General features: G+C 40.2%; 7 protein-coding genes across 7 annotated transcripts; 5 read left to right on the top strand and 2 right to left on the bottom strand.

The window, feature by feature from the left end:
* Positions 1 to 171: 171 nt before the first annotated feature.
* Positions 172 to 1258, top strand: I206_105945 (uncharacterized protein; the record flags this gene model as incomplete). The annotated part of the gene is made up of 6 exons (XM_019156498.2): positions 172 to 185; positions 270 to 405; positions 456 to 527; positions 589 to 998; positions 1073 to 1172; positions 1235 to 1258. 6 exons carry the CDS (start codon positions 172 to 174, stop codon positions 1256 to 1258), a joined length of 756 nt encoding a protein of 251 aa, XP_019010300.2.
* A 538-nt stretch (positions 1259 to 1796) lies between these two features.
* I206_105944 (uncharacterized protein) lies at positions 1797 to 3708 on the top strand (the record flags this gene model as incomplete). Its single annotated transcript, XM_070203216.1, has 11 exons — positions 1797 to 1858; positions 2006 to 2036; positions 2116 to 2163; positions 2306 to 2416; positions 2529 to 2599; positions 2658 to 2731; positions 2798 to 2922; positions 2994 to 3011; positions 3064 to 3128; positions 3181 to 3491; positions 3545 to 3708. 11 exons carry the CDS (start codon positions 1797 to 1799, stop codon positions 3706 to 3708), a joined length of 1080 nt encoding a protein of 359 aa, XP_070059317.1.
* A 2027-nt stretch (positions 3709 to 5735) lies between these two features.
* Positions 5736 to 7595, top strand: I206_105943 (uncharacterized protein; the record flags this gene model as incomplete). The annotated part of the gene is made up of 14 exons (XM_019156496.1): positions 5736 to 5771; positions 5835 to 5861; positions 5928 to 5962; positions 6026 to 6104; positions 6167 to 6280; positions 6351 to 6388; positions 6452 to 6507; positions 6567 to 6616; positions 6666 to 6696; positions 6751 to 6792; positions 6842 to 6983; positions 7037 to 7289; positions 7362 to 7376; positions 7446 to 7595. 14 exons carry the CDS (start codon positions 5736 to 5738, stop codon positions 7593 to 7595), a joined length of 1068 nt encoding a protein of 355 aa, XP_019010298.1.
* A 1252-nt stretch (positions 7596 to 8847) lies between these two features.
* On the top strand, positions 8848 to 11100 carry I206_105942 (uncharacterized protein; the record flags this gene model as incomplete). Its single annotated transcript, XM_019156495.1, has 9 exons — positions 8848 to 8992; positions 9072 to 9197; positions 9269 to 9394; positions 9450 to 9611; positions 9682 to 9848; positions 9910 to 10502; positions 10570 to 10720; positions 10789 to 10884; positions 10960 to 11100. 9 exons carry the CDS (start codon positions 8848 to 8850, stop codon positions 11098 to 11100), a joined length of 1707 nt encoding a protein of 568 aa, XP_019010297.1.
* A 430-nt stretch (positions 11101 to 11530) lies between these two features.
* I206_105941 (uncharacterized protein) lies at positions 11531 to 14471 on the bottom strand (the record flags this gene model as incomplete). The annotated part of the gene is made up of 11 exons (XM_019156494.1): positions 11531 to 12512; positions 12569 to 12623; positions 12672 to 12958; positions 13014 to 13096; positions 13150 to 13279; positions 13344 to 13447; positions 13503 to 13591; positions 13649 to 13892; positions 13955 to 14048; positions 14116 to 14186; positions 14325 to 14471. 11 exons carry the CDS (start codon positions 14469 to 14471, stop codon positions 11531 to 11533), a joined length of 2286 nt encoding a protein of 761 aa, XP_019010296.1.
* Positions 14472 to 15004: 533 nt separating this feature from the next.
* On the top strand, positions 15005 to 16746 carry I206_105940 (ATP-dependent rRNA helicase RRP3; the record flags this gene model as incomplete). The annotated part of the gene is made up of 5 exons (XM_019156493.1): positions 15005 to 15363; positions 15428 to 15635; positions 15704 to 15882; positions 15944 to 16259; positions 16309 to 16746. 5 exons carry the CDS (start codon positions 15005 to 15007, stop codon positions 16744 to 16746), a joined length of 1500 nt encoding a protein of 499 aa, XP_019010295.1.
* A 124-nt stretch (positions 16747 to 16870) lies between these two features.
* I206_105939 (uncharacterized protein) lies at positions 16871 to 20049 on the bottom strand (the record flags this gene model as incomplete). The annotated part of the gene is made up of 12 exons (XM_019156492.1): positions 16871 to 17160; positions 17228 to 17578; positions 17669 to 17834; positions 17896 to 18020; positions 18084 to 18292; positions 18359 to 18478; positions 18580 to 18854; positions 18931 to 19016; positions 19077 to 19434; positions 19495 to 19630; positions 19690 to 19812; positions 19874 to 20049. The coding sequence occupies 12 exons, from the start codon at positions 20047 to 20049 to the stop codon at positions 16871 to 16873; spliced, it is 2415 nt and encodes an 804-aa protein (XP_019010294.1).
* Positions 20050 to 20382: the final 333 nt, after the last annotated feature.

The raw sequence follows: 20382 nt of genomic DNA, 5'->3' as shown, positions 1-20382 counted from the left end.
TCTTCGCCTTCCAAACGAAACATTAATCAATATTGATCACTTTCAGTCTTTTTAATAAAACCTCCTGATTTTCCAGTGAAGCACAGGTCAATTCGATCATACCAAGCCTGTCAAAAATTATCTATCCATTTAGATTGACAAAAGTCCAACAAAGCGACACAAATACCCAAAATGGAAGCTAAATTGTAAGTATCATCCTCCTTCCTTCACTTTCTTCACTGTGCATACTCCTTCTGCCTGCGAAATAGTCCTGATGACCTGCTATGTAGACAAAAACTCAAGGTTACTGAGCTTAAAGAATTGCTTGCGAAACACCACTTGGTACAAACAGGAAAGAAAGATGATTTAGTGAAGAGATTATTGGATAATAACGTGACTGTGGATGATGAGCCAGCAGAGGAGCTTGTAAGTTCTTCCATCTTCGAAACCGACTCGGAGCTGACGACAAATCACAGGTGGATCCTGACGCTACCACCTCTACCGTGGCGTCCGAATTAACTTCAGCACCAATCGCTCAACAAACCGAAGTAAGCCTCACTGACTGATCACATAATCCAAGAGTTGAAACTAACTTCCATCATTACGTAGGCATCTTCTTCGAAATCTCCTGCACAAGCCGAACCATCAACAACTACGGAAGAACTGACACCAGAGCAGAAAGCAATGAAAGCACGAGCAGAACGTTTCGGAATCCCTTTTAACCCTAATCCTCCGCCTAAAACAAATAAGCCAAAGTCTACCCTAGCTACCAACGGTAAAGCTGCCGCCGCACCAAGTAGCACGAAAACTGAAGCTCCCGCAAAGAAAGAAAAAGCTGGCGCTATCGATTCCACGAATTTGGGTATCAGCCAAGATATTTTAGATAAACGAGCTGCCAAATTTGGTATACCTGAAAAGAAGGAACAAGCATCAGCTCCTTCACCTGTACCCGCGCCTGTTTCTACTGCAAGTGCGAAGGCGACGAAACCTGAAAGTAAGAAGAAGGAAGAGATTAGCCCGTAAGTTCAATCTACATGCTGGATAGTGTATGCGACGCGGAATGTAAGACTGATTGAGTTGTTGATCTGTCAAGGGAAATGGCCGAAAAGATCGCTGTTGAAGAAGAGAAGAAACGAAAACGAGCGGAAAAATTCGGTTTGACCAAATCCGCAGATGCCAATGGTTCAGAACCGGTATGTGTTATATTTCCCCCTTTGAAAAGGATTTTAGCTAATGAGGTAAACCATGAATGAAGGATACGAAAAAGGTAAAAGTGTAAGTGAGGTGAGTGGGTCTCTGTCTGCGTCAAAAAAAGGATAAAGAGGGAATCCATAGTGGATAGTACATTGTATGTATCAGTGTAACCCAATGATAAATGATGCATATCAATGCTACATGCTGCAACCATGCAAGTCTGGAACGTTGATCTTAATAGGATTGCGGTGTATTATTTATTCTATCGGATGTTATGACGTGTATGAGGTCAGTTTAAGCATGTCTGACGCGTGTTCAGGTTCCAATACTTGAAATGTAACTATATATTGTATCCCTCTAATGTTGAACAACTTATCTACTGAGCTGTGCAATTGCAGTTATCTATAGATCCATATCATTATAGTCGTATCTCAGCACAGCATCGATAATCGGTTGCAAATATATTCAAGGAACAATCAGCCTATCTCGGTTGTCATAGCAGTACATCAGCGTTATCAGCTCTCACTTATATAAATACCTTGACATCACGCATTCCTTTCTTCTTCGACCCTCCCCAACACATCAAATCAATCGTTGCCAACCTCAATCTCACATCTGTCAAGATGGCTCCTGCTCCTCCTCAGACTGTACCTTGTCAGTATAAGACAGGAAAGACACTAGGAAGGTGAGTTTCGCCCGTGACATATTGTTATTGAGTTGTCGTATCATAAGGTAGAAGCTAATCAAGGTTCCATTTCACAGTGGAACATAGTATGTCAACTCCTAGAACCCACTTGACATTGGATCCCATACTAATCGCACATCCCTACAGCGCTGTAGTCAAAGAATGTGTTCATATCACCGTAAGTGTAATACGCAATCATCAAACGCTTTTACAAGAAACGTGAGGAAAGTGCTCCGAGCTGATTTTGATATGGGTAGACCGGAGATTATTATGCTTGTAAAGTCTTGAACAAGAAATTCCTGATTGTGAGTTGAGAAATACAAGTCCCTAATCGAGCAGAGTATTTTCTTTTCGTATCTCATGCCAAAACTCTTCATCCTTGAAATAAACACTCAATCTCTTTCACGAGAGGGAGCGAGTATCAAGCTAATCAGACTTCACCTTTAGGGACGAGAACATATGGTCAGAAATGAAATTGCAGTACTCAAGAGGGTATCAGCAGGACATAAGAACATTGTTCAATTACATGATTTCTTTGAAACTACTCATAATCTATACGTGAGTAGCGAAATCGCCTCGAGGCAGTTTGAGAACAAGTCGATCAAGCTAGCTTGCGTTATTCATGTTTGAAGATGCAACCGGTACGCCATGCTGATATGTATCACTATAGCTTGTATTCGATCTATGTACCGGTGGAGAATTATTTGATAGGATCTGCGCAAGAGGGAGTTACTTTGAAAAGTGTGTAAATCGTTTCGTACTATATCTTATGCTTTTGCTGACTATGCTTGGCTGAAAGAGATGCAGCCAACATTGTTCGAACCGTGGTTTCAGCTGTGAAGTACTTGCACGATCAAGGGATCGTTCACCGAGGTACGTCAAAATCACATCCCTATTATCAATTTCCCATACAATATAAAAGACTAATTGCCCCTCTAGATTTGAAACCCGAGAACATCTTGTTCAAGAGCAAGGCAGAAGATGCGGATTTGATGTTGGCTGATTTTGGTCTGTCGAAAGTGCTTGACGAGGACAATTTCTCTATCTTGACTACTACGTGTGGTGTGAGTAGTTTGTCCTTCTACTATCGATCAAGTAGAATTAACTGAGCTGATGGATGTACTTGGCTGCTCAGACCCCAGGATATATGGCTGTAAGTACCTGGTGTCACAGTCTCAGTGTGGCATACTAACTCAATAGTGTAGCCTGAGATCTTCAAAAAAGCTGGTCACGGAAAACCTGTTGATATCTGGGCGATAGGGGTGATCACGTGAGTGAATCCATCGACTCGCATAACATCAACTGATTCGCAAATGCTTTAGCTACTTCCTCTTGTGCGGTTATACACCCTTTGACCGTGACTCGCAGTACGAAGAGATGCAAGCTATCTGTAATGGGGATTACAAATTCGAGCCTGCCGAATACTGGTCAGGAGTATCGGACCTCGCAAAAGATTTCGTAAAGAAATGCTTGACTATCGATCCTACGAATCGACCCACAGCTGGACAATTACTCGACGATAAATGGTTGAAAGCAGATCAAGAAGTTTCCGTGCAAGATGTTACTTCTGATGCCGGAAATGCTGTGGATCTTTTACCTTCCGTCAAGAGAGGATTTGATGGTAAGAAGACTTGTGAGTTATTCTGCGTTCATCCAGGAACGAATTGAGATTGACGATTCAATCAGTCCGAAAAGCTGTTTTGGGTATGATGGCTGTTCATAGATTCCAAGATCAACAACATCATTCTGTTGGTGGAGGTCAGACTGCTCAGCAAAAAGAACAGCTAGTCAAGGAAGTAGAAGAGATGAAGAGAGAAGCAGAAAGGGTATGTTCAATGTCTGTTGGGTGATTGATACGTGAAAAATTGCTAATTGATGTACTTTTCGCGCATAGGAGGATGTCCAAGAGGTCATACAAACTTCGACTACTTAGATGATCTTGATTGTTACATGAGTTGCATAAGGAAGGAAATTGGAGCCAGAATTAGGAAGGATAAATCCCTTGATCGAATTGTAGGCCTCTGAAAATCCTTTATCTCTAAACTATTCCATATTGTATCATTTTGGTGTTCTCTGTCAATATATTCAAAAGTCTCTTCGATTTTCTTTCGTATTTAGATTATTGTCGAGATGAAGTAAAGTCGCATTACGATACGGCGAATATTTATCAAACGAATAATGCATTGACCGATATATAAAGCTTTGTACAAGGTCTCATCAATAGGTCGAACCTGAAACACACATTTACGTCTTATTCAATGACGATAATGGTAAACAAGAAATTCGCTCTCGGGGTATCCAAGAGTGATCAAGGCTTACCTGATGCGAAAGGCTATTAATGATATTCCCGAACTAACGAATTGTGCGTTCGTTATTATTTAGAGGTTAACTCTTCGGTTATCGGTGTCAGAGCATAAAGCAATGAATTTCGACAAGTATCAAAGACCTTATTTCCCAATTAGAAAAAAACGGATCAAACCGATCAGCGGCTTTAATCATCTCTATATTTGAGATCTGCTCAGCATATCAATTTGACGATGAGTGCTTTATCAAAGTGTTCATCGAGACTCAAAATGGTCATTAATTGAAAAGTACACGAGCCTTTGTAAGAACAATGAATTGATTTACTACTTTTGATCACATAAAAGTTGGCTAAAGCTTTTTCTTTTCCATCTCAAGGGAATCGATTTATTCCAAGTCAAGAAGGCTTTTCAGATTTTTGATTAGCTGATGATATGTAAGATCTGTGTGAAGTTTGTATTCTCGTTCCGTCAACTTGATCCAAGGGTATTGCTTCACTGTATATGAAGTGAAAAGTTAGGTGCTCATTGTCGGAGTTACTAAATACAAATCATCACTTGACAACAAGCGCAATCGTCATCAAGAAGTCCCAAAATTTTTTACGTCGTTCTAAAGTGTTTTCTGTTTCGCGTATTGATAAATTGCGTTGTTATCTTGTCTTATATGTAATCCTCCGGGGATTGATAGAATCGAGAATGGGTCAGAAAGAAACTGATAAGACCATGACAAGGCTAATTGCGTGGGTGCACCTGCATAAGTGGATTTGCGATAACTACATCACTGGATTACCTCAATAATGGGAGTAGAACTGAATTAACGGACACAGTGACGCTATCAATCCAGTAATGATTATGCTGTTATTGTGCTTTCGGTTGAAAGATGATGTCATGTCCCTTCCATACAAAAGGTAATAGAATGCTAGAACAAATGCAAACATACACGATGATATGCCCAACAGGACCGTCCGCGTTCGAGATTACCTGTATCATTCGGGATATTCCTTCACCTTGCCGCCGGGTAAAAGCCAGTGGATTATGTTCGGCGTACACCGACAGCGTTATACGATGCCACTTTGGCTTGATAATCAAAAGGTATCATTTTGTTTATTTAGCGATGTATAGCGATGTACTGATTGGTTCTCGGCGGAAAGCATGCTATCTCGGTCTAAATCTTCGCCGTATTATATGGTCTGTAAAGCGTCTTGAGTGCTATTTTTCAATAGGATAGTTAGTCGGGCCGTAGATGACCGGGATTTGACCACAATCAATGGTGAGAACCTCCACTATACCTCCACATTAAACGTGTCATTTATCAATTGTTTTGCCCTGGAATCAACCAAGTGAGTCTGAGCACCGTAAAGGCACCCATTCTGGACTGATTGATCACATGTTTTCCATAAATCGAAAGATAGATTTCAACGATCTTGATCATATTTTATAAAGTATATAAATAGATATCAGAGTTAGTGTTTCTTCCCTTTGTCCTCTTTTCCTTTTGCAAATTGCGATATATGTTCATAAAACAGATTAGATCGCTTAATCACCTCTCAATCAAACAATTCAGAAACGTAAGAACAATGTCAGGTCAAGCTTTTGAACCCAAAAATATGCTCGTCAGTAGATGTCACTTATTTGAAACATACTACTATGATGCTAACGAGGTCTATCATTCTTAGTACCGAAATCTCGGTGCAACTGGTCTCGTACGTGCAATAGTGTCATTTAAGCCTTTTGGGATTCCAAATACTCATACATAGTGTCTGTTTTAGCGAGTTCCAGTCTTCTCATACGGAGGTTGGTTGACGTAAGTGCAAAACATCTTTATTGATCCACTGATTGCTCCTTCAGCTAATTGGTGAAATTGCAGTGTCGGATATGAACAAAAAGGTGATATTGTAAAGGAATTAATGCAAACCGCATTTGATGCTGGTATCAACATGTTTGATGTAGGTAATGCCAGCTTTTGAATGTGGATTGCAAGGAAGCTGATCACTTGGGATATGATCAGAACGCCGAAGCTTATGCTGGAGGTGAATCAGAATTGCAAATGGGAAGAGTCATCAAAGAGCTTGGTTGGAAGAGAAGCGATATCATTGTTACCACTAAAATCTTCTTTGGTATCGTAAGCATTTCACTCCTTTATTCAATTCAGATGTAGAAGTACTCACTTACCCTCTCATCTATATCCGCAGGGCCGAAAAGAAAGACACAACACTAGAGGATTGAGCAGGTGAGCTACCACCTTCGCTATTCTGCGCATTGAGGTGTAAGCTGACTCGTGATACCGCTTTAGAAAACACATCGTGGAAGGTCTCAACGACTCTCTTGAACGACTCCAGCTCGATTATGGTGAGTCTCCTTAGCTTGTGACGGGAGACAGGAAAACAGACTGAGACTTTTGGTTACAGTTGACATCGTCTTCGCCCACCGACCTGATGTCACTACACCCATGGAAGAGGTATGTCTCGGTGCTTGTGTCAAGTACGCAGCTGACATCCCTTACATAGACTGTCCGAGCTTTCAACCACGTCATCGACAGTACGTCGAGGCGCTTTTTCATTGATGCCCTGCGCTGACACCCTGAACTCATAGCTGGAAAAGCCTTCTACTGGGGTACCTCAGAGTGGTCAGCCAGTGAGTAGCATATTGCTATAACTAGGGCATATGCTGATAACATCAATAGTGCAAATCCAACAAGCTCATGAGATTGCTAGAAGACTCAATATGGTTGGCCCTGCTGCTGAACAACCACACTACTCCATGTTCCACCGAGAGAGATTCGAACAAGAGTACGAGCCACTATGGAGATACGAGAACTACGGAAGGTGAGCTCATCCTCTTTTTTGACTTGGTGCATCATGACTGACATATGTACTAGCACTATCTGGTCTCCACTTGATTCCGGTTTATTGACCGGAAAATACAACAACGGTATTCCAGAAGGTTCAAGATACCACTCTAATTTGAATGGTGCTATGGATGACAACGTCAAGCACCTCACTTCACCTGAGGGTCAAGCCAAGATTGAGAAAGTCAAGAAACTTACTGCTGTTGCTGAACGATTAGGTGGAAGTATGACTAGTTTGGCTTTAGCTTGGACCTTGAAACATAAAGGTGTATCTACTTGTATCGTGAGTTACAATCAATTTTGTATTTCGAAATCGCTAAAGATCATGGCTGATGATCTCTCGCTCTGACAATAGCTTGGTGCTACCAAGGTAGGTCCTCCTGCAATGATATCCCGGGCCTTATCGAGGAGCTGACCCTTCTCGTTCAATTTCTGATAGCCCGACCAAATCAAGGAGAACGTGAAAGCTCTTGATATCTACCCTAAACTTACCCCAGAGGTATTGGAGGAGATCGAAAAGATCCTTGACAACAAGCCTGCATTACCTACCGCCTATGGTAGAAGATCAGACGAAGGAGATTTGATCTAATTACTATAAGCTGCTGTGAGAGGGAATCTGAAAGACGCCATGTTGCCTAGCTGTCTGTTACATCTTGCCTTTGTAAATGTACGGATGCCGGACCGAGATCAAAATGCAACGGGTATGAAAAGCGATTAGCCGTCCTAAATCTCATTACCGCACGCTCAATGCTGCTTGCATCTTCCGTAGCGGGTACGATCGTTTTGGCCATGCGGAGCCACTGGTGTTCCACTCTCAACTCTGGTGGCTCCGTGTCGGTTCTGTGAGAGTCGCCATTGTGGAGCCGCTTTTTGTGCAGTTGCCGCAATTGCATCTGCGGATATAATATTGTTCCGGTACATTTCGGTACGTGGATCTGTGTGAGCTTTGCAGTCCTTGTGTTGGTCTTGCTCCGAGCTTGTGGTGACACTTTGTACAAGCGAGTCTGAGGTCCGATATCGGACTGCTTGACCCTTAAAAATGGGAATTACTCATTTTAACCAAAGTGCCACTTTGAGGCGTACAGACCCAGTAAAAGTGGTTTGAACAGGTCCGATCGGATCTCCGACCGGTGTTGAATTGTTATATTCCTCTGAATCCCACCAGTTCCCTAAGAAAGATTTGATTTTTTCGGGGGGTTATTCGTATCTTATCTATCTTTATGGATTATTTGGTTCTTGGATGATGTTAAAGCGATTTTTGATGGTATGAATGGGTAATTTGATGATGAATATGTATGTAAATATTTATAAGAATAGGTATGAATTTGTAGCCAATCAGAATTAGATAGTAAACGACTCAGGGTAAATATGGAAAAAAATCAAATAAATGCATTTCCTTTTTTGGGAAAATCCAAGTTTGACTCTTGTAATTCCATCAAACTTGTCATCGTCGTCGTTTTTTGTTAATTCGAATATTATTTCGAAATATTCAGACACTTTTTATTCTTCTTCACAAAATCATACCTTCAATTACCGATCGGTGCGTACAAGGTACGACTCTATCGTGATCTAGTCAGCTGACGTTTAAAATTGGATGCTTTTTCTTAGCACGAATTTATCGTTTATATCGGTCCGATCGGAATACTTCTTACCAACTTCTATTATATATAAAGGAGTCTCCATCTTTTGATCTTTGACGAATCATACACAACGAATTTGCCCCACATTATCGATACTACTCGTATAAACATAAAAGTATATATTTATAATTGATCATATCTGAGACTTGACGATAAGAAGACGCGTCTATATACCTAATTTGAAAGAGAGATTCATATAAAATGTCTGATAAGCCAATTGAACAAACGGCTGTTCAATATAACGATGGTATTGAACCTGTAAATCAAAGGTCAGAAGACCTTCATGCACCTTCGATAGATGAAAAACATGTTAATAACATGTTTGCCAACGCGGCTTCTGCAACGGGTAAGTGAAAAAATTCGAAACGCGTTCCTAAACTTTGACGAGAAATTCGGCTGATAATACACTTTTGGGATGGATTTAGCTAAAGAACATAAGATGACTCTTATGGAGGGTATTAGATTATATCCAAAAGCCATTGGATGGTCTATTCTCATTTCATCCTGTTGTGCAATGGAAGGATACGATGTTTCCTTGGTTGGAAATTTCTGTAAGTTTGCGTTACTTCATCTTACACACCCATGATACCATAGCTGAGCCGATTGTCACGCATGATATCAGATGCTTTCGAACCTTTCAATCGAAAATACGGTGCTTTGACTTCAGCTGGAGACTATCAAGTTCCAGCAAAATGGCAATCTGGTTTATCGAATGGTGCTCAATGCGGACAAATCTTAGGTCTAATCTGTAAGCTCATCTCAAACAATCACCGTCCGCTCTTCTGACTGATCTGTGTCATTAGTGAACGGTTACTGTACCGAGCGATTCGGTTATCGACCCGTCCTCATGGTCTGTCTTGTATGGCTTATGGGCGTGATTGCTATCTTCTTCTGCGCACCCAATATTCAGACTCTTCTCGCTGCTGAGATTCTGGCTGGTATCCCATGGGGTGTCTTCCAATCTAGTAAGCCCCGACATGCCCGAAACCTTGCATAATTGGCGAGTGACGAATGGCTAATGACGTCGTTTTACAGTTGCCATCAACTACGCTTCCGAAGTTTGCCCAGTACCTCTCAGAGGTTACTTGACTTGTTATGCCAATTTCTGTTGGGGTTGGGGCCAATTGATCGGTATTGGTGTAATTCGATCCATGTTCGGTAGAACCGATCAATGGGCTTATAGAATTCCTTATGGTGTACAGGTGGGTCACTATTTTTTTTTAAACAAAAAAAAGTTTCAACACATTATTGATGTAAATTCAGTGGGTATGGCCACCGCTCATTTTGATTGGAGTCATTTTCGCTCCAGAATCACCCTGGTGGTTGGTCAGAAGAGGACGTCTAGAAGATGCCAAACGATCTCTCATACGTCTTACTTCTGCTGAACGTAATCCGGATTTTGACGTTGATGAAACTATTGATATGATAAGACATACAACTGAATTAGAAAAAGATATTACATCAGGATCATCTTACCTTGATTGTTTTAAAGGAATTGATTTAAGAAGAACTGAAATTGTTTGCGCAATTTGGGCAATTCAAAATTTAAGTGGAAATACATTTAGTAATTATTCAACTTACTTCTTCAAGCAAGCTGGATTAGATGGTACAATTGCATATGATTTCGCAATGGGTCAATATGGAATTAACATGGCAGGTACATTTGTAGCTTGGTTCCTTATGTCACTTGGTATTGGTAGAAGAAAGTTACTTTTATTCGGTTTAGTTGGATTAAGTATTTCATTATTCGTCATGGGTTTCATTGGTTTAGTACCTGATAGTCATAGACACGCTGCAAGTCTTGCAACTGGTACGATGATGTTGGTTTGGGCAGTTAATTATCAATTATCAGTTGGGTAAGTTGACTCTCGTTTTGTTTGATTATACCTAATTTGCATGCTAATGAAACCCTGGATAATACAGTACAATCGCATATTCTTTAGTTGGTGAAATTTCCTCAAGAAGATTAGCTATCAAAACAGTTGCATTGGGTAGAGCAGCCTACAACGTAGTTGCAATTATCAATAACGTTTTGACTCCTTATATGATCAATCCAACAGCCTGGAATTGGGGCGTGAGTTGAAAAAATAAACCAATTCAAAGGGAATGTTGGCTGATGGTATATATCTAAAAATGATGTAGAATTACGCCGGATTCTTTTGGGGAGGATCATGTCTTCTTTGTTTAGTTTACGCTTATTTCAGAGTTCCCGAACCTGCAGGTCGAACTTTCGCAGAAGTAAGTCCTTCAAGTTCAAATTTCCTCAATATCTAAAGTAAATAACTAATTTCATGGTGTTTTGGTTTTAATTAGCTTGATATTTTATTTGAACGTAAAATTTCAGCTAGAAAATTCGCAACCACCGATGTCAATGCCTTTGATATGACACTTAGACATAGAATTGATCCTTCAAAAGAAGGTGTTGCTCATGATGAAGAAAAACGAACTGCTTGACAAATTTGGTGTTTTGGTAAAAGATTAGAAAAAGGATATTTGAGTTGAAGTTTATTTGGATTTGCTTTTCGGATGAAATTATTTAAGATAGGATTATTTATAATGGCGAAAGTAGTTTATATTCGATTGGATCTTGAGATGCTCACAAATAAATGATTATCTTTGCGCAATTTATATTTTGACATTTTATAGGATTTGAGGTATTATTATGGGTAATGAATTGAGAGTGTAACACCATGATTCCGCATCAAGCTCATTTTCATCTTACAAAAGAGGATTGATCTCGAAGACCCATGATAGGATACTGAATAAAAAATTGCTTGTGTATATACATGATGAAGTATAATTCTATTTCAACATACAGGTAAACCTAAAATTGGAACGGTCTTTTATATTCTATATGCTCAGGAAAGTAAACGTTTGGATATTTTTATAAACCCCCACCACCTATTCTCCTCATTTTACCTCCTGTTGTTCCTGGTAAACCTTCACCACTTGTACGTCCAGCTACAATTGCATTGTGTCTTAAAACATGTTGATGTAAATTTAGATTTCCACTTTTACTCCTTGGCATTGATGTCGTTGTATTAGTTGTGGTGGTTGTAGATTTTTTAGATATAGATGGATCTTGTTTGGCCAAATTAGGATATATCAAAGTTGCGTTTGTCGGTTGTTGAAGATTGATAGACCCTAAGACTTGTCTTTCAGTGTATCCACCTGATCCAGTTGAGGATGGTCTTTTGATAAATGGAGATGGTGCATCAGGATCTTCTATATTCCATTTAGCAGGCGTGGCACTTTCTTTGTACGTAAAAGTGAAAGTTGATTTTACAGGTACGGGAGCAGGAATCATTGTAGGTGGCAGACCACCTTCATCAGATGAGAGGGTAGAGGTAGACCCAGAAGCTGCTGATGAAGAAGATGAAGGTTGTTGGATATGTCCCAAATTAGGCGTGATGGAACTCCTTCTAGGTCTTAACCATGGACTTGCTATTGACATGGGCGTTGCAATAGCCATACTGATATCTTCGCAGTAATTCTTGAGATCATCAGGTGATCCAATACTACTTCTTTGTCTGGAATGTATACCACCGAGAGGCCTGTATATCTGCTTAGCGGGCGTAGCTTCACCGATAGCGTTGGCTTTAGCACCCATCGCGCTAGACTGAGCTGCCAGTGCATCTCGCTCAGCATCCAGCTTGGCAGCTGCAGCCAAATTTCCTAATGACTTGGTGGCATTCCGACGCAAAGGTGTCGCCGCTTTGGGTTGTGGTTGGATTCCCAGATGGGCGAATCGGTCCAAAGGCGATGGAGAAGAAATAGCTGCAAGGGGGATTTTCGATGGTGTATCACCGTATGCTGGATACGCCAGGCGAGAGAAGCGAGATGTAGCAGGGAGAGGTAATGTGTTGCTGAAATCGCAGGTAATCAGCTACCCTTTTCTCTGTTTAGAACGGCCTTTGCTCACCTTCGTTCCTCAAGTCCGGGTCTCGATAAAGGCGGAGCGGAAGACTTGGCTGGGCCTGAATGACTTGTGAGCTAGACTCATCACATTAGAGGTGCAGGCTTACGAGGTTCGTCCGCTAATATCTCTTGACCTCCAAGTCCAGCAGTCAGTTTCTCCTTTTCCTCTCTCAGCCTTTCCCATTGTCCCCTCAGACTTTCCGCAGCTTGGTTGAGACGCTTTTGTGTTTCCTTAGCTTCTTCATCCTTGCTCTCACAAACAGCTTCTCGAGCCTCGATAGCCGCTTCTTTAGCTGATATCGCCTTTTCTCGTTCGTCCAGCGCTAGGGTCTTGGCTCGAAGTTGCTCTTCGTATGATTTCAGCTCGTCTCGTTTGGATAATAAAAGGGACGTTCTGATCAAAGGCGATAGTGAGCTATCATTCCTGCGGAGTGCGCAGACTAACATACTGGTTTTGTACGGTGAATAGCTTTCTATGCAATTTCATCTCGTCCATTTCCAGCAGATCCTTGGTGGATGGACGTTTCACCGGCTGTTCATTATATGTCAGTGCTGTGAGATGGCAGGATTTTAGTTGAAGCTCACATTCAACGTCAACATTGCCTTGATCACGCTTTTAAGTGCTGGTGAATACTGAGTAGGAAGAGCAGGAAGCTTCCCAGACTTGACCATCGATATCAATTCAGGCTGAGTCTGGGCTTGGGAGAAAGGGGAACTAATCCAGACGCGATGTCAGCTTGAAGAATCAACAATACAGGATTACTATGATATAGGCTTACTGCAAAGCACACATTTCATATACCAAACATCCCAAACTCCAGATGTCCGATTTTGTGTCGTATCGATTCTCGGCGAGGATCTCTGGAGGCATGTATAATGGCGTCTACCAACTTGTCAGTGACCATGATCCTTTCTGGGACATGTTCAGTTCGACTCACTCCCACGTAAGTCGAAGTGAAAGATGCGGTGCCCATATCTTTACTCAAACCAAAATCTCCCAATTTTACGAATTCATCAGAGAGGAACACTACGTACAATTTTGATCAGCTCAAACATCTCTCGGTTTTTAACAACTTGCACTCACCATTCTCAGGTTTCAAATCCCTATGTAAAACTTGATATCTCGCTATACCTCCGTCGGAGGTCTGTTGAGCGCCTTGACTTATTCTTGCTACACCAAGTTTCGATGGTCTTTCAGCAGGCCAATGACAATGATGTAACGCTAATGTAATTTGAAGGAATATATTCCATATCTTATCTTCATGTATTGGTTGATTGGATCGTTGTGCTTTTCGGATGAGAGTACCTAGATCTCCTGAAGTACAATACTGAATCCAGTTGCTGTCAGCTATCTTTAACGTCGTACAGTACATGACACGCGATAGCTCACTTCCATAACGATATATATCCTTTCATTCTTTGGATCCTTGATTTTCTGTACGAGTTGAACGATATTACGATGCTTTAGCGCATCGAGAATCGCTCTGTACATCAGATCAATATATCAGCTTAAAGTAGTACTTTAGTTGATTGGTCGGAACATGAACTTACACTTCTGCTAAAATCTGCTTACGGTCTTTCTCTGTCATTTTCGAGTAATCCAGTTGTTTAAGCGCGAATTCCTGCAAGAAAGCGCATACTTAAGTATATAGCATACAGGAAATTCGTGACAAGATAGGTAATTATGAGGTGAAAGAGTTTCTGGTGGACGTTTTGATGCACCAGTAGCGCTACACACTACTAGTGAAACATTTGCTCACCTTTCCATCCGTAACCCTTTGAACTTTGCTAATAACACCAAAACTACCTTTCCCGATATTCGATATCAATTTGTACTTGTCTAGCTCCGAGACGTCCGCATAGCTCGATCCTTGACCTGATGCAGTGGGTCTGCGCGGCACCGCCATTTCGAAGACTGTTTTGAGTGAGGCAGGGTATTTATTTTGACTGGCGCCTGGTAGGCAGGGTTGTTTACCGATTTGTTGAAGCTGTTATCGTTGTTGCATGTATGCTAAATATCGTTCTTACAGGTGATTGCCCTTGAGGTATGAAGTGATGATGCAAATTCGAGATGGGTATGTTGTAGAGCTGGCTATGTAAGAGGATAGGAGGTGATGTATGATAGAGGTTAGTTGTATAGATATGTTGTCATGTTCAGCCCTCCTCCGTCATTCAACCAAGAAAAGCAGGCGCGACTTTACACAGGTGTAAATAAGCTCAGAATGGGATAAATACATAAAAAAACTTATCAAAAGATATTCCATTGACCCTCTTGTCCACGTGGTTTCAACTTCTTTTGGATCAGAGTGGAGGGGAACCGTCATTTTAACTTTTTGTTTTCAACTTTTCCACCTATTGACAAGTAATCTATTCATTCTTTGATAAAGCTCATCCATTGACCACCAAGTCCAGCTATACAAGACAATCTCTCAGCTACGACATGTCTTCAGAAGCTTCTTCTTCACGTTCCAAATCCCCTTCCCCAGCTCCTTCGGGATCAGGGGAATCTTCAAGATCTGCATCTCCATTCAACCCATCGGCACCTGAACCCTCTTCAAGTAATAAAACATTTGAAGATTTAGGTATATCAAAAGAATTATGTGAAGCATGTAAATCATTAGGATTTAAAAAACCAACAGATATTCAAATTGAATCTATACCTTCTGCTTTGGAGGGAAAAGATATTATAGGTTTAGCTCAAACTGGTTCAGGTAAAACCGCTGCGTTCAGTTTACCGATATTACAAAGTTTATGGGAAAATCCTCAACCTTTCTTCGCGCTAGTCATGGCTCCTACACGGTATGCCTTTCCTTTCTTTGTCAGATTTCATCGAAGAAGAATCTAACTAATATATGGAATTTAGTGAATTGGCTTATCAAATAGCACAACAAGTCACAGCGCTTGGATCTGGAATAGGCGTTAGAGCAGCGACGATAGTAGGAGGAATGGATATGATGTCTCAATCTATCGCACTTTCAAAAAGACCTCATGTGATTGTTGCTACACCAGGTAGACTGATGGACCATTTAGAGAATACAAAAGGGTTTTCACTCAAAAACCTAAAATATTTAGTAAGTAATCTTTACTTATGGAGAGATTTTATTGGTAATAAGTTGATCATTTTATCCTGCCTTCATAGGTATTAGACGAAGCAGATCGACTCTTAGATATGGATTTCGGACCTATAATAGATAAAATCTTAAAAGTTATTCCAAAAGAACGAAATACCTACTTGTTTTCAGCAACTATGACTACAAAAGTAGCAAAATTGCAAAGAGCAAGTTTGAATAAACCTGTCAGAGTCGAAGTATCGTCAAAGTGAATACTACTTCCCATATGTTCGATAGATATGAGCTTATATTGTGTTAACGGAAAATAGGTATTCAACGGTAGAAACTTTATTACAACACTATTTATTACTTCCATTAAAATCTAAAGACTCTCACTTAATTTATTTAACAAATGAATTATCATCTTCATCAATGATAATTTTTACTAGAACTGTTAATGATTCACAAAGATTATCTATAATATTACGTAGATTAGGTTTTCCTGCTATACCTCTACATGGTCAAATGTCACAATCTATGAGATTAGCAAGTTTGAATAAATTTAAATCTGGTGGAAGAAGTATTTTAGTAGCAACGGATGTAGCTAGTAGAGGATTAGATATTCCTTTAGTTGATTTAGTTATTGTAAGTTTTTTTTTTTTTTATAGTTGAAAACTGATATTTTGAAAAATAGAATTATGATATGCCAACAAATTCAAAAGATTATGTACATAGAGTAGGTCGTACAGCACGTGCAGGACGTTCAGGTAAATCAATAACTTTAGTAACTCAATATGATGTTGAAATTTTACAAAGAATTGAATCACATATTGGAAAAAAAATGAAATCTTTTCAAGTTGATAAAGAGTCAATTAATTTATTAAATGATACAGTAAATAAAGCAAATAGAGAAGCTGCATTAGAATTAAGAGAATTAGGAACAGGTGGTTCAGGTGGTAAAAGAAATAGAAATAAAGGTTTTAATAATAATGATGGTGATAATAGAGATAGAGATGATGATTCTTATCAAGCTGGAATTCCACAAAAAAAAATTAAATCTAGTAATGGTAATGGTAATGGAAATGGAAAAAGTAATAAATTTAATAATGCTAATAAAAAACCTAGAAGGTAGAAGGTAAATTATGGTTTCATGATTTTGATAATTCATTTTCATTTTAATTGCATTTCATTTGATAGTTATTAATAATGAAATGTAGGGAAAGAATAATTAAATGCATTTTATAATAATTGTGATATTATGATTTCATACCGAATAAATCACCTTTTCCATTTTTAATAGCTAATATTCCTATTTCTTTTACTTTTTCTAAATATAAAGTTAATTTACCTGCACTATCTGAGTTTGATAAAAATTCTTCATATAAATGATTATCTTCTTTAGCAACTATAATTATTAATTTTAAAGCTTTATCCAATAATTCATTGAAAAATTCCGATTTATTAATTAATAATTGATCAAGTTGAAATATCAAATCAGGTATAAATAATTTACGTATTCTTGATAATTCTAATTTTCTCTTTGATCCTAAAATGACAGCAAAAGAAATTTTATTTATTCAATTTCAGATCTCATACGAAGGAGATTCACTCACCATTTTCGAATTTCCTACTAACTTTAAATCTTAACCAACCCTCTTCTTCTTCTTCTTCTGACGAATAATCAGGAACAAGTAATTCAATTGTTTTATTCCATACATTTTCAATTGAAGCAAGTAAAGCTTTATTATAATTATGTTTTTCTAATTTAGTTGATGTATCTTTAGGTCTTCTTAATTCAAGATCTGATACATTTTCGTATGATCTGAAAATACCAAATAATTTCAGGTAAGATTTATACTCTACTATGTTGTTCTCAGAGTCTTCCTCTTGAGGATTTAATATATCGATCAGAGATGAGGGTAGAGATTGAATGAGTGATTGTGCAGCGTTTGCTTGTCCCAAAGCTATGAGGATGAGAAAATGAAAAGGTTAATTTCGATCCCTAGGTCGATCGACCGATGAGACAGTCCGAAAATGAAGCACCACTGACTCACCCAAAAAGTACCTCGCTATGTCGTTAGCTTTTATCAAAGCCTCACCTAAAGTCTCAGGCGTCATAGTGAGCCATTCTATAGACCTTATCAAGTGCACGTCTCGCTCTGATAATCCGACGGATAATGAAACGATATCAGGTTCAGTCGATGACAAAGATGGGATATCCTATAAACGTCGTCAGTATCACTCGGGCAATACAAGATTTTATCAAGGCGGGCGGACTCACATCGAAGGCTTCAGATAAAATCATTCTGACTGTCTCTTTAGCTATAGTAGCCACGTCAAGATTATGTGTCTTGGCCCTTGAGAGAGCTTCCATCCTTTGCTGTTTAGTTGCATTTGGATCCATATCTACAGTACTGATGGCGTTTAGCTACCTGCCCCGACATTCCACGATAATTCAGCATAGCTTACCTCTTAAAAACCTAGCATAAGATTCTTCACCACTTCCTTCTCTCAGACAAGCCGCATACATAGCGACAAGGTTGTCATTACCCTCCCTTTCAAGAATGGTAAGATACGCTTGGAGGATGGCATTTGCTGCTGGAACAGGGACACTTTGGCCGAGCGTCCGAAGAGTCAGGACGAGGTGAGCGAAGAATCTGACTAATGGACCGATAAGTCTAGAAAGAAAAGAATCTCAGCATTCAGCAAGAAGGGCAAGGTAGCTAGAAACGAGATGGACTTACTCCGGCGACACACTTGCTTCCAATTTCAGGAGCTGATCTGCAAATTGGTTGAATAACGCGTCTGTGCGACCGAGTATAATCATACGTTGAGCTACGTGGTACGGATCTGACATTGCATTGCTGCAACGATGATAATTCGGAATCAGCATATATCACCCATATGAGACAGGAAGGGCTCAAGATCGGGATATTGTGGATAGATGGCAGGTGAGGATACTCACGCAATACCGGCTCTTTGTACACCCTGCATACTTTTAAATACTTCCTCTAATCCACCTTGAGCAATCTCGATATCCTCGTCATCTCGACCCAAAAGATCACTTTCCTCTTCCCAGTATCCCCCTAAATCGTGCCAACGCTGCTCTAGTCGATTTTCTATACGATGTTGTACATGAGCCCAGAGGTGATCTTCCCACGTTTCACAAGATGGTAGTAAGGTTGGTAAGTCGGATATAAGGGCTGCATACAGCTGTCTTTCAGCAGGTGACAAGGTGGGCTATGTCAATACCGTCTAAATCAGTATTCCAGCTAAGGACTAGGGCATCGAAGCCCGCAAATCCAGATATGCTTACATTTTTAGCAATGGCTCGGCACGATTTCTTCCACAATGCCCTTCGCCGATTACCTTCTAACGGGCTTATCCCTATACTATCTTGAGCTGTCATATGAGATACGGGATCAATTATTACACAGCAGTTTATGCTGACTTTCTACTTACTCATTCCTCCCATATTCCACCTTCTTCCACCCATCAAACTAGCTCCCCTCCAAGGTTCACCACCTTGCTCACACACTTTTATAGCTTGATCTAGTTCTCCATGCCGTATCAAGTCCCACAGAGTCTCCAAAAGGGGAGTTTGATATGTTTGATCTTCTCCCGCCAAGCCTGGTCCATGCGGATCTCGAAGGGTAAAATCTGGATCTAAAGACGGTGGAGTTGGAGGTGCTGCTCCAATTGCAGGTGTAGGTCGAGTTGTTTTGGCTCTTCGTAAAGTGGAAGGAAGGTACCCATGTCTTGCTTCTAGTGGCGGAGGATTGGAGAGAAACGGTCTAGTTTGAAGGTGATCTACCAATGTCTGAAAATTCCATACCACATTAGTACCTCCGACCTGATGACATGGAGTGATAGCACTCACAGCCCATAATGACAACTCTGAATCTTCATTGACCATAGTTTGCATCACATCCTCCGGACTTGCATAAGGGTTATCCAATATTTGCTGTTTCGAAGAACCAGATTCGAAATTTGGGTCAGAACGATGTATTTTGTTTCTAGGTCTAGCCGTGAGCTATTGCTCTACATCACCATCCATCGGTAAAGAACAGCTCACTCGTATACTGCTCGTAATAATTGCCAAGTTCTATGTTCACTCAACAAAGCTTCATACTCTTCCATGGTTATTTGGTCTTCTCCATCGATGTCCAGAGAGCTGGTGGGGGATTTGGACTTGATCCTGCGATATACAGACCGCAAGTGAGTATAGGAGTTCTTGAATGGTGTGAGACAAAGCTTACCCTTCTTCCAATGCTCCCATCAGTGATTTGATCAATCCCCCTTCTTCATCTAACACAGCTTCATACTGTATTGGCGAGTCGAGGGAGGAAGTATTTGATGGTCCAGCTTCGGCATATTGATCATGGTACGAGGATAGTACTTTTGCGAAATTTTGATATGTCGTTGGAGAAGCCATCCTTCTGCAGTTGTTTGACTCACTCTAAACGATGTTGGATGACCTGATTTGCCAGTGATGGATACGATCTGAATCTAATGTCAATCAATACTTAAGACAAGCAGCAGCAATAGTAGACAGCTTCGAAGCAATTAAACGCGTGAATGCGTCCCACGTCAGCAGAATACCTCAACGGTATCAATCGTATCACTCTACACATTAAGGCCCTTGCTACTACCACGTGACTCGTAAGTTGTTATGGGCGGCGGATCATGAGCGTGATGGTGATTATGATTAATGATTACTCAAGGAAATTAGCTCACATCTATTCTTCTTGTCTCTCATATCCTATAA

The sequence above is a fragment of the Kwoniella pini genome, chromosome 8 (assembly GCF_000512605.2).
Source record: "Kwoniella pini CBS 10737 chromosome 8, complete sequence".
In the NCBI taxonomy this organism is placed as follows: Eukaryota; Fungi; Basidiomycota; class Tremellomycetes; order Tremellales; family Cryptococcaceae; genus Kwoniella; species Kwoniella pini.
Note: the sequence above shows the minus strand (reverse complement) of the source record. Positions and strands in the feature narration are given on the sequence as shown.